The sequence below is a fragment of the Pteropus alecto genome, unplaced genomic scaffold (assembly GCF_000325575.1).
Source record: "Pteropus alecto unplaced genomic scaffold, ASM32557v1 scaffold270, whole genome shotgun sequence".
Lineage (NCBI taxonomy): Eukaryota > Metazoa > Chordata > Mammalia > Chiroptera > Pteropodidae > Pteropus > Pteropus alecto.
The window spans coordinates 4,954,719-4,969,474 of record NW_006430735.1 but is presented as its reverse complement, the minus strand read 5'-3'; the positions used below and the strand labels follow the sequence as shown (position 1 = coordinate 4,969,474).

Sequence of the window (14,756 nt, the reverse complement as noted above, 5' to 3'; positions counted from 1 at the left end):
AAGTCCCTGGATGAAAAAGAGAATAATGGGAATTAAATGTGTTAGATTGGAGTTAGGCTATTTGTTTACTTATATAACAGTTTGCCAATGATTTGGTGTACATATGTGCATGCACACACACGTAAAGTTGAGAATAAGATCACTCTTAGCTCATATTATTTTAGAGGCCAGTGAAATGTCGTACCTACTAGGCTACTTGGTTGTTGGCTAGTTATCCCTTTGATCCCTCTTCATCCCATGGGGCGGGAGCCTGGGCTGAAAATGATGGGAGAAGGGTGAAGGAGGATTGGAACTAGGGTTCTTGTGCAAGATATTCTGTTTTCCTCCAGTAAAAATAAACAAAATTTCAGTATGAAGACTAACTGTACTTTCTTGTTATTTGGAAATCTTGTTAGAGCTTTCACATTTTCTTCTTTTCCTAGGGAATGCAACAAGCCTCAGAGATTAAGATAATTTGGGCTAATAGTTTAGCATGTTGGCAAAGAGAAGAGGATCTAGTAAGGACATATTCTTGAAACCTTTGTCGTCACCTCAATCTGAGAATTAAAATGAAAAATAAAAACACTGCAAGTATTTTTTAATGACAGCAGCCTAATTTGCACTTCTTATATAAGCAAGAATATTTCCTACAGATTGCACTGGGTGTCAGCATGACATATCCTCTCACTCTCATTTAAAGGGACATGCAGATGAAAGGGGATGAGCTGCTGGGAAAACAAGTCATTCTCTTCTGACATTCATTTCAGCTGCAGTGGAAGCTTGGCTAGAAGGCAAATATTTAGCAATACAAAATATCTATCTTCTCAATAGGATTTTAGCAGAGTTTTGTTGTATGGCAAAGTCTCAAAGAACTACAGCGTGTCCATCTCATGACAAGGCAGATCACTTCCAATGGACTCTTGAATGCAAGTGTACTTGATGGGAGGTGGAGGTGGCTTGAAAGGTGGGGGTCTTTCCATGCTAGGAATAAAACATTGTGTTTTCAGTGCTAAGAATGTAAGGTGTAATTAAAGGATATATATATATATTTTTAAAGTAGGAAATGGCAAAAGAGGAGACATGCCCCACTAGTTCCCTATTATCCCACTAGTTGCCTATTCTATGCCAGAATTTTCCTGGCATAACCTATGCTTGTTAGTCTAAGATGATAATATTAATTAATTAATTAATTAATTATACCTGGTATTTTATCATTTGCAAATCATTTTTATCATAACATTATTTAATTTGTATCTAGAAATTGACTATTACTGTCACCATTAAACATATAAAAATGTAGCTCAGAGGTTTCAAGCAACTTGCTCAAGAGAATCAGACCAGCAATTCAAGTCTTTTAACCAGAATCTATACTCTTCATGGCAACTACTTCCTGAAAGAAGAAGTGAGCCTCTTATGTTCATTAAAACATTCCTCTAGATACAAAAATTTAAAGTTCTAGAACCAAAGACTGAAGCTTTTCAAACAGTCCCTTTGCCAGCCATACACCCAGACGTCACTCATTGTGTACTATGGGGATACTGCTGAGGTGGGAAGTAAAGCTCTTCTGAATCCTTGAGTTGGTTGGTACTGGATGGATAATGCCTGAATCCCTTCTCTTTATTTTTTTATGTTATTTTATTTATTTATTTTAGGTGAGGCAATCCTTGGTTGACCTCACAGATTGCAAGGACCTCGTCAATTTACAATCCCTTATTATTTTTTTTTCTTTTTAATTTTTACACCTACAGCACCTGGACTTCCTAAGTGGTCTCCCATTTAAGTACTAACCAAGCCCAACCCTGCTTAGCTTCTAAGATCAGAAGGAATAGGGCTTGTTCAGGGTAGCATGGCCATAGACTGAATCTCTTCTCTTTAAATCAGTGAACATTCTTAATGTCATCTACAGCCTAAGCAGGTAGAGGGGACATCAAGTCAGAAGTTGTGCATCTAATCCAAACAGTACTGTATAAAGTACTGTTCTTTGTTAGCACAACTCATCTCTTTTCTGAAAGGCATCAAACATACAGGTGAGTCTGGCGTTCAGCTATACAAATACTCCAGCCCTCTTGATATTAAGAATCAGAAATATATCTGTGAGTATATTTATGTCTGTGACTCAAACTCCTCCACCCCTTGTCTGTCAATCCATAGTATCTTAACTTCTCTAGATCTCTCTCTGTCTCTCTGTCTCTCTGTCTCTCTGTCTCTCTGTCTCTCTCTCATATCTCTATAAAACACAGACATTTGAATGCAGAACAACAAAAAAGATCAGCGCATATTTTCAGACTCCCGTTTTCTCATTTACATATATAAATCCCTTCCCTATTACCTTAGTGGAGACAATATATATCAAAATGTAGATACAATTCTAAGAAACTTGCAATGCTATTTTTCAGAGAAATTATGAATTTTTAAAGGTCATATGGTGGCCAAAATGTAGTACTGGACAAGAAAACAGAATTTCTGAATATTATTTTAGTGTTTTATCCACCATGAAACACTCCTTGCACATGGTTATAGTCTTCAAAGATACCCTAAGAAAAAGAGAGGAAAGTATTGCACAATGGTCAAAGTTATCTTCTATAGCACTCGTAAGATACAAGAAAGATTAGCTCTATGTATTATGGGGTTTCCTCTAATCATGACCTAATCTGTACTGATTCAAAATATCCAAGTCAGAGAACTGGAGCTTAACCTTACATGTCATTTCAGATAGCTCAGTTCAGACTGAAGAAAAGTTCTGGAAAATATTTCAATAAGACAAAAAAAAAGGGTAACCAACTGCTTACTTTCTTTTCCCCCTGGGGAAAAGGAAAAGGACAGTAGAGGCTCATTCTGCTGAAAAGCAGCTGGAAATGTCTTAAAATTACCTTTCTCATTTAATTTCACACTTGAGCATCTAGGACTGGCTTGGCCCAGGCAGTTCAGAGATGCATGAAAATGAAAAAAATAATGAAGATTAAAAGAAAAATTATTTTCAGTTTTGAGGCGAGGGGAAACTCAGTTTTTATTTCATGCCCACTGGCTTGTTCCATCTGATGAATGTTACAGCTTAAGCAGGTAGAGGGGACATCAAGTCAGAAGTTGTGCATCTAATCCAAACTGCATGGAGCTGGGAAAGCTATATAGCCTCTCTGAGCTTCCTCTGGGCCTTATTTCCTCAGTTAAATTTAAGAAGGACACCATGCTGAGTGAATATTGTGTACTGAAAAGGTATCTGTTTCTGCATATCTTAGTATTATACTCACATTTCTCTTTGGTATTGACACCATTTTCTCAGTCCAAGACCAAACAATACCAGGCAAATAAAAAGCAAAGCTGCCACAATAACTGGCCAAGACATTCCTTCTTTGGGCCTATTAACCACAATACCTGAAAAGGGTGTAAAGAGAGAGAAACTTTAATGCCAAACTTTGGCAACTGGAAACCAGGATCAATTGAACTATTTCTCCTACATGTCACATGTTCTCTCCATGGACCATAGGGAACTTCATTGAACACAATTATGCTCTGAGATCATGTCTATGCTTCATTCTCATTTCTGGTTTGGCATTTATACAATTACTTTTTTACATGAATGTCTTTCTTGTTAGAATGTTCTACAACTGGTTTTTTCTTTCATTTTCCCGAGGCATGACACCTGGCACTCAATGAAATGTTATTTGTAAGAAGGAATTAAAAAAAAATGCTAATCTGTAAATTTGTATTCCAAATTTACTCCAGTAAAGAAAAGTTTATATGTGAAATAATGGTCTAGCTTTGGATTTTCTTATTCTTGAAGGAGTCATTAAATGCTTTATGGAATATTAGTGTGTTAGGCAGAGGAAGAAAGAGTAAAAAGCACTATAACATTCCAAAGCCCTGAAAGGCCAAAACTGATAAGGCCTGGCTAAGACCCATGGAGCTGTAGTGTTGAAAGGACTATTGTCCAAGACTTCTCATCCAAATGTCACTCGAGGAATCATATCCTGGGTAGAGGTTTTCTAATCCTTTTCTATCTCCTTCCTTCTTTTTCTTCCTATCTCCTCCTATCAATTTCAGCAAAAGAAAGAGGGAAAAGGGACAAAAGGAGTAAAACTGAAACCATTGGCTTTGCTCTTTCTATGATCTAAAAAGGGAGGAAGTTGCAAGTAAAGTGCTGGCTAAAATTATATTGGTGAGGAATTGATAGATTGATTTTTAAAATCTATGCTGACAATACTTAAACTCAGCTCATTCATTAACTTTTGAACACCAGGTGAAACTTCATGAATCAGACTTTCAAATATTTGGATTCTAGACCAGAAACAATATAATACTATATTCTGGATGCTTTTACTTTTTCTCTAACATGAAGAAAGAGTTAAGAAAATTAACTCTCCTAAGAAATAAGATTGGTTCTAAGATTGTCTGGCAGAAAATAAAAGGGACTGTTAATAATTACATAGTTACTTAACTTTTTCCTTTTCAAAAATATTTTATAATCATGTTAAAAATTGAAGGAGCACAGAAATATAAAACTATAATGAAAAAGAAGTGTCCTTACTACTTCAGGTGCCAGTTACCTACACAAGCGGCCGTAACTTTCAATAGTTAATTATATAATACCAGAAATTTTCTGTGCATACATAAACTTATATACATATCATGAATATATATCCCTTTTATTACAATTGGAGGCACACTATACATACTGTTCTGTCCCTTGGCTTTTTTCTCTTATAAAATGTTCTTGGAATATTTTCTAAAGAAGTATATAGAGATTTACCTCATTCGATTAAGTGACTGGCTAGTTTCCCAGTGTATGGATCTATCATAGTTCATTTAATTGATTTCTTAATATTCGGTGGTTAAATTGTTTCCAGGCTTTTGTTATTTCTGACAACATTCCAGTAAAATTTCTTATAGATTACAAATAGATCTTTAGCTCTTTAGATTTCATAGATCATTTGGGCCAAATGTGTATTTTTATATCAGAATTACCTGGATTGATTTTCTTTTATAGTTTCAACTACATTATAAACTGCTTGTAGGTAGAGACTAAGGTTTTTAATTTCTTTTAGTGCCTAGATTTGCTACATTGCTTTTTATACAGCAAAGTTTAAAAGAAAAATCGTACGCATCTAAAAAACTGGATTTAAAACATTAGTTAGCAAATCTTTTCTATGTTTACATAGTTTGAACTGCAGCCATGTGATGTGGTCATGTTAACAGTGGTTATCAGTGTGGAAGATTTTTCTTTTTACAACACACATACACTGAAAGTACCCTGGAAACTCATGTAGTTCTATAATATATAACCATATGGGACTATGTATTGACAGGTGGCTAGAGAGTACATAGTAATTTAAATCATTAGAGTATCACAATCACAAAATAAACAATCATACAGATGGTCAACTCAGGACTACATAAAGTTCCATTTTAGTTGAGTCAACTTTATTAGTAATATGGTGGGATATAACATTTGCCCCCAAAGTTTTAGAGAAATGAAAGGACAAAAGTTATTAAATGGGTGTTATATCAATGTTTACAAATTTTTTCCCAACTAAATATAGAAATGGAGACCACTGACTTCAGGAATGTCTTCATGCAGAAGCAGAGCTCCAATCTTGCCCTATCTCTAAAGTAGGCAGTTCTCGAAGGCACTGATGTCTTAAAGAGATATTGGTAGGATATCAGTTTGCAGTTCTGTTGACATGTTGTATACAGGATGATGCTCTAATAACCTTCAATATGAAGTAAGCTGAGTACCCAAGTGAAGTGTTAATCCATCAAGTGAGTATATCTTGAAGTGAAAGAGTTGATTATGCGTCTGAATTTACAATCAAGACCAGCATTGGGAGGGTCTTAACTTTATTGAGTCCTTTGCTCTCTTATGATATAAAACAAGAGATTACATTTAGCACTGATAAAATTTTATTAGTTGAATTATAGAATACTCTTTGTTCCAGTGATCTCTTTCTTGCCTCAGACTACATTTTTACAAGATTGAAATTCTTCTCACTACTTTTTACTTGGTTAATTTTTATTCTTATTTTTTTTTGTATTTTAATTTAAATATATTCTCAGAGAACCCTTTCTTGTTCCCTAATTAAAAATAGATTTTTCTATTAGACTTTGACAACACCTTGTACTATATCATAGCATTTTGGAAATTTAATTGTATGATTACTTATTTACTGTATATTATCTCTAATAGATTATAATCTTCAGGAGGCCAGTGTATACTAAACATCTAGCATAGTGCGTGGCAAGTGGTACGCAATCTAAATATTTGTTGAGTGAGTAAAACATAAAATCCAAAAAAAATAAATGGCAAATGACTTACCAGTGATATGGATCTGATTATTTTCAGTAGATCCATTGGCAGTTGTGAGAATACTTGACAATGCTTTGGATGTGCTGGTGAAGACATCACCTAGGTATACAAAGGGGATATCTAAACTAATCCTAATAGTTATCTCAACCTGAAAAAATGATGGAAAATCATGATTGAATTTCACCTGCTATTAGGAAGAGCTCAATTTGAATGGCTCAAAGACCCCTAAAAAAATGTGTAGAGTTTACTAAGGACAATTTACAGCAAGGTTAGGATCCTAAGATCTGTTTAATGGCTACCAAAGAAGTAAAACTTCCTATTGGTTTATAGAAAAAAGAGAAAGTGTTCAGCATAAACAGCAAAATGATATCTGCTAAAAAAATCTCCATGAGAAATTTAAGTAGTTATGGGAAAATGTCTTAAGTTGCAGTCATGGAAAGATGAGGCATACCCCTATTTTTCAGGGTATCAGAGGTCCAGCCAATCAAAACAGTGATTCTCCCCACTCTAATGTGCTTGAAAAAGCCAATAAAAAATCCTTTTCAATATTTGAGTAGATAAATAAATCAATGTTGACAAATCATTCCATTTTCCAATGGAAAAATAAAACTTAAAATGCATTTTTAATGAATTTGATTGGCCAAAATAGCTGTTATATAAATTTAATTTTGAAATAAAATAGAAAAATCTAAAACTTGGTTTCTATCTTCTTTGAGTGACTTGGAAAGATATTGGTTTCATTCATTGTTATTTTCATCATCAAAATGCACTTTTAAATACTTATCTGAGATTGGCTTCTTATCAAATATTACTTTTTTATCTCTGCCCAGATAGAGCAGACAACTGCCTTCCCTGACCCTAAATCTTCCCCAGATACTCACCATGAAGTGTTGAGCCTATGTTTGAGGGGAATGGACTGTACATTTCACTGGGCATCCATGAATCTGATAAAGGAAGAACATATTAGAAGAATTGATTTGTATAAGACTAGTTATTTTCTCTTCTAGACCTTTAATTGAATCTAATAATTATTAAAAATAAATACTAATGAACATTTAAAGCAAGATAATTGAACTATTCAAAGCACACATTAGAATGTTCCAAAATAAAGTGGGAGTTGGAGGTACGCTTGTGGTTCAGACATCACTAATTGGGAAGGTTTTGATAATAGCCACTTAGAAGAAAGAAGAAGGAATGAAGGGAAAATGCTAGGAGAGATTCTTCCAACCACAGAGAATGTGTTGTGAGTATTCTCATGTTCATCCCATAGATGAATTAAAACAGTAAAAAAGAATGAAAGCCCCGGTGTGTTATGGTGGCCTTTGGTCATTAAAAGGTGCCAATAGGACTGTGAAGACCTTGGTAGAACATGCACAAGTAAACAAAGTAGTTTGTATTTGTGTGTAAGCTGACATTCCTGTTCAACTGTGGAAACTGAACTGTGTCAAAAGAGAATTATCAGACCCCTATAGCCACAGGTCTATTAGCTGCTGGGTAAGTCCTTTTGATGCATTTGGAGGCAAAACATCCCCATGAGTGGATGGCAGCCAACTCGGGCGACACATATGGCTTTTGAAATTGATTTATAAGCTCATTTTGTTTAGTTCCTCATCTCTGCCAAGAAAAATCCATTTCTTGGCCAAACTCCACATATCTGTATTTGGTAATAGGCCTATAATGTGATGTAAAGTAAAATAACTGTAGTAGTACATGAGTAGTATGCTCATTTATTTAATATATTAGCATGAATAATTTTCCAAGCTAAGTGCTTTCTTGTGTGTCCAGACCAAACAAATAAGCAAAACCAAAATGAAATAAAAGAAACATTAAAAAAAACCTTTTGTCCTCCCCTTTCTTAGTTTCCCCATGAATGCCAAGAGCAGTTGCATTCAGACAAAGTATATCAATGCTTTCTAGGGACTGCTCACAGGGCAACCTGTCATAGCTACTTCCACGTGGAGTCACCCCACAGATAAGGTTGGTTTTGTGAACAGCTATTTTGAGTTCAATTAGGCCAAGGAGGTGTTCTTATCTTCAATATAATTTTTCTAACCCTGTATCTGTGATTTCCACCATTTTTTTTTATTTTAGATGGAATACCGGGGTCTATAGATGTTGATGGACTGAGTATTTTTCTAATGATCGTTTTTAATGATTAAGCCATTAAGTCAGGAATTTGATTGACAAAGAGAAACAACTATAAAAATAAATTGGGAACATGCCTGGATTCAGGTAAAATTATGAAGAAGGCAGTTTGTTCTGGATAACTTTACAGGTTTATTTGACTAATATTGTGTCTCCCTTTCTTCCTACTTTTAGAGTTTTATGCCTTTACATCTTATCTCTTTCAATTTTATTTGTAAGAAAGAAAAGTATAAATTAATTTATGCTAAGATATAAGTGGTTGAACAAGTGCTATCCCTTTGAGCAAAATGGGTATTAAGAAAATAGATTTTCCATTTCATATTTATCAGCAGGTCAATAAAAAACATTTAGCAATGATCGATTACATGCGGACACCAACAGTTTGTTGTTGTTGTTTACCATATACAGAGTGCCAGTCTTTTCTGGTCAATATTGATTCTCTCCAAATAAAATAACAAAGCATAACACAGTTTAAGGAGATAGGGACACCATCAGCATGACCCATTCGAATTACAAAAATGGCAGTACTTAAAATCGTGGAAATTATTTGACCATTTTATAAAAGTTATTTTTAGATTGTGAGGAATTTTTCAAGTGTAAAAAAGGAACCTCAAAAATGCGTGATAGAATTAAACTACAAAAATCTACTTTGGAAAAGTAGGGGGTTACTTTTTCTAATTTTGGTCTTAAGATTTCTCTTTTAACTTTGTTTAAAAAATACAGTGGGGGAGTGCATTGACAAAGGTGAAGAACTTCCAGTTGATAGATTCGATATGTTTGAAAATGCCTGAGTAATTTAAAGGAAAAATTTCAAGAGCAAGAATAAAAATTTATTATAAATAAGAGTTTTTCAGCAAGACGAATAGATGAACAATTCTTGCATCAATTGCTCCCACAGGAGGGAGGTCTTCCTGAAGAATGATTGTTTATAGAATCATCAGTAAAATAGAGTTGGCTACCTCCAATGATTCATCTTTCACTAAAACAATACTTTTCTAAAAGTTTCTACATTCTATTATTTAAAAATCCAATTTTTAGAATACATTCCACATGGATTACTCTATCTGCCATTTTTAAGTCTCCTTGAGAGTCTCAGCAGAATTGTGTTGCTATTGTCTTTTAATTTATTGAAACAGTCTATGGTCTTCAAGGCACCATCATGTTTGTTAAATACAAGAGTTAAATCTCCTTTAAATCCTTTGAGCACCCGTTTTCATCAAAATCCACAAATGAACACAACTTTGACATTTGGATGGTAAACACCAACTTTATGGATAACCTCTTCTAGTGTATCACCAACATCAACTGAAAATATAAACAGAAGAGTACTATGTTGTTGGAGTTTCTCAGATAAATTCTTGAATATCCTCTCTTGAACATAACCTTGGTTTCTTCCATGGTTTCTTTAAATTTAACTTTTGGTAAAGCTTGTTCAGCAAGGAAACAATGTGACTTAGCCTATCATTCCACCATAAGAGGGTATTCTATGGTAAAAATAGGATCAGCTTCAATAGCATAGTAGTTTTCATTTGTTTGCAATGACTTCTTTAGACATCCATCTATAACCAGTCTATAATATTATGACATATTAGAAATCTTTTCCTTTTGTAGGAAAATCTTCTTAGTTTCATATCAATATCTGTGATTATCTGAAGTTCAGCAGCTCCTCTTTTCATGAAACCACAGATAACTTCTTTATTCTTGTTGCAAACTGAACCTCTCTGAAATTCTGGCATAATTTTTATATTTCCAGAACTTTTCTTGGTTTTCCAATCTTCATTATGTCACTCTAAATTTTCTGTCCTTGATTTTGTCCTAGGATGACATAGGTGGCAAGCAATATCTATAGATGCAGGGCTTGGATACAGAGATCTGCTCCATTTTCTTCTTCGAGGTGAATATGGACTGGGCCAGCACTACTTCTTCTATCAGACATACATGCTGGCATTAGCTACAGTGTCTACTCTTGCCATGATCATCTAGGCCATAGATGGTACCCTCATGTTCTTCTTGACCATGAAGATGGCACTCACGGGCTTTTGAAGTGTGAGGCTTATGTGCTAGCTGTGGAGAAGCCCCCAAAGTTGATATTTTAACAAAAGATAGAATTTTAAATCAGAGAAATAAATTTTTAATTTGAGACTGACCTAATCAGGAACTAGGTGACAGAATGGGAGAAAAGCATTTTAGAGAAAAGGAAAATGGATTAAGGTGTAATATGAGACATATATGATTTTAGAATTCGGGGACAAGTGTGGTGACTTTAGAGAATCGGTATCCCAGCCAACAGAGAACAGAAAGACAAGACTCTCATGCAGACTGAAGTAGGAGCTGTGGGTTCTCTCATAGCTATGTCCCTGCTATTGACCCTCAGTTCCTCAACTTTAGCCATTCTTTAACCCCTGCTTATGGAAAGTAGAAGGGTTCTTACGAAATTAATAGGCACAGCTGCCAAAAGCCTGAGAAGAACCAGACAGGACCAGGGACCAGATACGCAATGTGTCTTTAAGATTTAAAAAGAGTATGTAAAATTTGAAGGATAATAAATACATGGTCAAAGAACAGAATAAGACCCCATATGAGGTCAATAAGAGGTTCTCTGAGTCCCAGGTGTGTGTGTATACTGATAATAAGTTTGTTGATTTTGGTAATGGGGCAAGTTTGAGGCATAGGGGCCCATGGAAATTCATATTGCTTTTCTACTTGTCCAACTTAGACAGAATGACTTATTAAATGTGGCTTTAGGCTCCAGTGGACCAGATGAATGATAGGGAAAAACAGAATGAAAAAATCAATTAAGCTTCAATTTTCTACTTCATGGCCTGATCATCGGAGTGTCAGGGTGAAAATATGTCCCTGGATATTATTAACTTTATAAATTTTGAGCATTTATTTGATCAGATTTGGTATCCCCATTCCAAAGGTGGGTAGTTAAAGTAAAATAAACATTTCTGTTCCAGACTGTGGGAAACTTAATAGCTGAACTATGATTAGATTCCAATATTCTTAAATCCCAGCTTAGACCTCTTTAAGTAGATAAAATGACAAAAAATACATTAAAACATATATTTTTAAATTTAGTGTACATGCAATGCACTCAGAACCTTCTGGAGACATTCAAATATATATGAGCTACACAAAATGCATATATGAACAAATATATAACATGTTCGTAAACAGCACTTGCACTTCTGAGTATTTATCCAAAGGAAATCAAAAAACTAATTCATAAAGATCTACGTAGCCCTTCATTCCTGGCAGTGCTTTTCACAACAGCCAAGATATGGAAGCAACCTAAATGCCCATCAACAGAAGATTGGATAAAAAAATTATGGTACATATATACAATGAAATATTACTCAGCCATAAAAAAATGAAATCCTACCGTTTACGATGACATGGATGGAACTAGAGGTTATTATGCTGAGTAAAATAAGTCAGACAGAGAAAGATAAATACCATACGATCTCACTTAGATGCAGAATCTAAGGAACAAAAAGAAGAAACTGAACGAAAACAGATGCACAGATACAGAGGACATTCTGGTGATGACCAGAGGAGAGTGGCTGTGGGAGGCTGGGACAAAAAAGTAAAGAGTTAAGTTAGGTACAAATTAGTAGTTAAAAAATAGTCACAGGGATGTAGAGTAGAGTATAGGGAATATCATCGATAGTATTGTAATGGCTATGTGTAGAGCCGAATGGGTGTTAGAATAATCAGGGGGATCATCTCATAAACTATATAAATGTCTAACCAATGTACTGTAAACCTGAAACTAATAAAAAAAATAGCAAGGGCACTAAAAACACTGCTAGTGGGCTTATTTCACCAGAAATCAGCCCATTATCACTCTTTTTCTGTTTCTGAATATTTCATAAATCTATTAAACATACTGAAAGAAAAAAAATCCCATTGTCAATGCCTGTCCCGAGCTTTATCAAATGCATCACCTAATACTGGATGTCACATTGCAGTCTAATCCAATGAGTAGAAATATGTTTCAAAAACAGTTTGGGAATGAGCAATCAATATTCACTTATTGGATCATAATGTCTTTTTGTCGATGATTATAAATAGAACTGACTGTAGGAAACTTTTCTCTAAGTTTATGGATAAAAAATAGCAATTAGTTAACCATATCCTCTTATTCTTGCATATGTAAGAATGTGGGTTTTCACTGTTGGGAAAAAATTGTTTGTTGAGTTTTAAAGTCACTTCCGGAGTTCACAATTTCTAAGGCTATTTTAATGGTAAAAATGATAAAGAGCTGTGAGAAGATAAATGAAGTTTTCAATTGGGGAAAGATAGAAAATGTGAAGGATTATAATAGTTCATTTCATTACGAAATCTATTAAAAAGACCAAGAATATACTTGTATAAATTATAAAGCACTTTCAAGCAAGTCTCTTTTAGTTTACCAGTTTCTGAGGTAAAAAGTACCTACTATATAAATGTCTAACCATATTGATGTGATGTATGCATCATATTGATGTGATGCATGGGAAGAAAGGTTTTCTTTTTTATTCCTGGCAAACATAGTATTATAGCTATGATTTAAATAAAGCAAACAAATAAGTTCAAAAATTCCAATTAAGCAGATTATTTCTGAATGTTTTCTTTCTTGTACTTGCCCATATGTACACATATTCTTTCAATTATTTAAGAAATATTGGCTGAGCACCTATTATATGCCTGCTATTGTTATAGACATTAGGATACTACAATGAACAAGACAGAAAAAGGGTTTAGGTCCCTGTTATTGTGTATCTTACATTCTAGCAAAATTTCAATACACAAATAAACAAAGAAAAAACATCAGACGAGTATTATGCTGAGAATTAGAATATGGGAATATATATTTAAGCTGGAGTTCAGCTTTCTTCTATAATATTATTCAATAAACTTTTATCCCCACTGTTACATAATTTTCCCTTGTAACCAGCAAGTATTATTTCATTTATCTGTTCAACAATACTTGTTGAGCATTAACCATATGCCAGGGATTATCTTAGGCACTAGGAAGACAGGTAAGCAAACAGATAAACAAAAATCACATGGAATTTATTTGTATAGTATCCAGAATAAAAGATGACAAATTAATGTAGGTAGAGTTTCAGCATAGTTTATTACAAACAACTCAATTTTATGTTAACATCATATAGGATAAATATTAATCTATTAAGTATGGACTTTCATTCTCAGTCTAACTAATACTTTTATTCTCAATTTATATCAAATTGGTAAAAATTTTCCAGCTCATAGCCTTGCCTATATAATAAGATATATTGGCAGTATTAGTACTTTTTGATTATTGTTTTAATTGGCTTCATAATATTTCATTGAGTTAATATGTCATCCTATTCCATAATCTCTTATTATTGAACATATTCTTCCTAAACACTCCCTCACCCTCACTCTCATACACACAAATTTTTTTGGTTATTGTAAATAACATTACAAATGTTTACTCCTGTCCCATCTCTGGTATGGTCGTTCAAAACCAAACAGTGTTGTGAGTGTTGTGTCTATCATTCGTTTACTTAATTTTTAAATAATCATATACTATGTATATTTAAATATTCACATACTATGTATATGGTGTTTGGTTGTACTTGTTTTTAAATTTTCTTTAAAAAATATCATTCCTTATATCGTCAACTAGAATTTGCTTTTTTAAAAAAGTTTATTAGGGTAACATTGGTTAATACAATTATATAATTTTCAGGTATACATTATAATTTAACATCTATATATTCTATTGTGTGATTATGACCCACAGTCTACTTTCTTTCAGCTACCATATATTTGATCCTTTTTACCCATTTCGCCCTTTCCCAAACTCCTTATATTTGACTCTCTTTATCCTGTCTAACTCTTCCCTCCTCCTCTATCCCCTACACTCTGGTAACCACTAGTTAATTGTCCATGTCCCTGAGTCTCTGTTTGTCCTGTTCATTTGTTGCTTTTAGGTTTATATCCCACATGTAAGTGATATCATGTGATTTTCAACTTTTTCTGTCTGGCTTATTTCACTTAGCATGATTATCTCGAGGTCCATCCATGTTGTTGCAAATGGCAGTATTTCATCTCTTCTTATGGCTGAGTAATATTCCATTGTATATATGTGCTACAGCTTCTTTAGCCAATCATCTATTGTAGGACACTTGGGTTGCTTCCATGCCCTGGCCACTGTGAATAATCCTGCTATAAACATTGGTGTGCAAATATCTTTTTGGATATGGTTTTCAAGGCTTTGGGGTAAATATCCAGTAGAGTGATTGCTGGATCACATGGTAGATCAATTCTTAGTTTTGAAACAAACCTCCATATT

The 14,756-nt window shown here is 34.0% G+C and overlaps 1 protein-coding gene and 2 pseudogenes across 1 annotated transcript in view; all 3 read right to left on the bottom strand.

Annotated features, from left to right (window-relative positions):
- Nucleotides 1-613: 613 nt before the first annotated feature.
- CD96 (CD96 molecule) overlaps nucleotides 614-14,756 on the bottom strand; it is a 90,798-nt gene continuing 76,655 nt past the window's right edge. Inside the window, exons 11-14 of the mRNA XM_006905452.3 lie at nucleotides 7,162-7,224; nucleotides 6,290-6,379; nucleotides 3,228-3,351; nucleotides 614-960 (exon numbers count right to left, since the gene is read on the bottom strand). Coding sequence (XP_006905514.1) covers nucleotides 852-960; nucleotides 3,228-3,351; nucleotides 6,290-6,379; nucleotides 7,162-7,224 — 386 coding nt within the window. The 3' untranslated portion in view covers nucleotides 614-851. The remainder of the gene's footprint in view (nucleotides 961-3,227; nucleotides 3,352-6,289; nucleotides 6,380-7,161; nucleotides 7,225-14,756) is intronic.
- On the bottom strand, nucleotides 1,719-1,837 carry LOC112485204 (annotated as a pseudogene).
- Nucleotides 9,352-10,428, bottom strand: LOC102881242 (annotated as a pseudogene).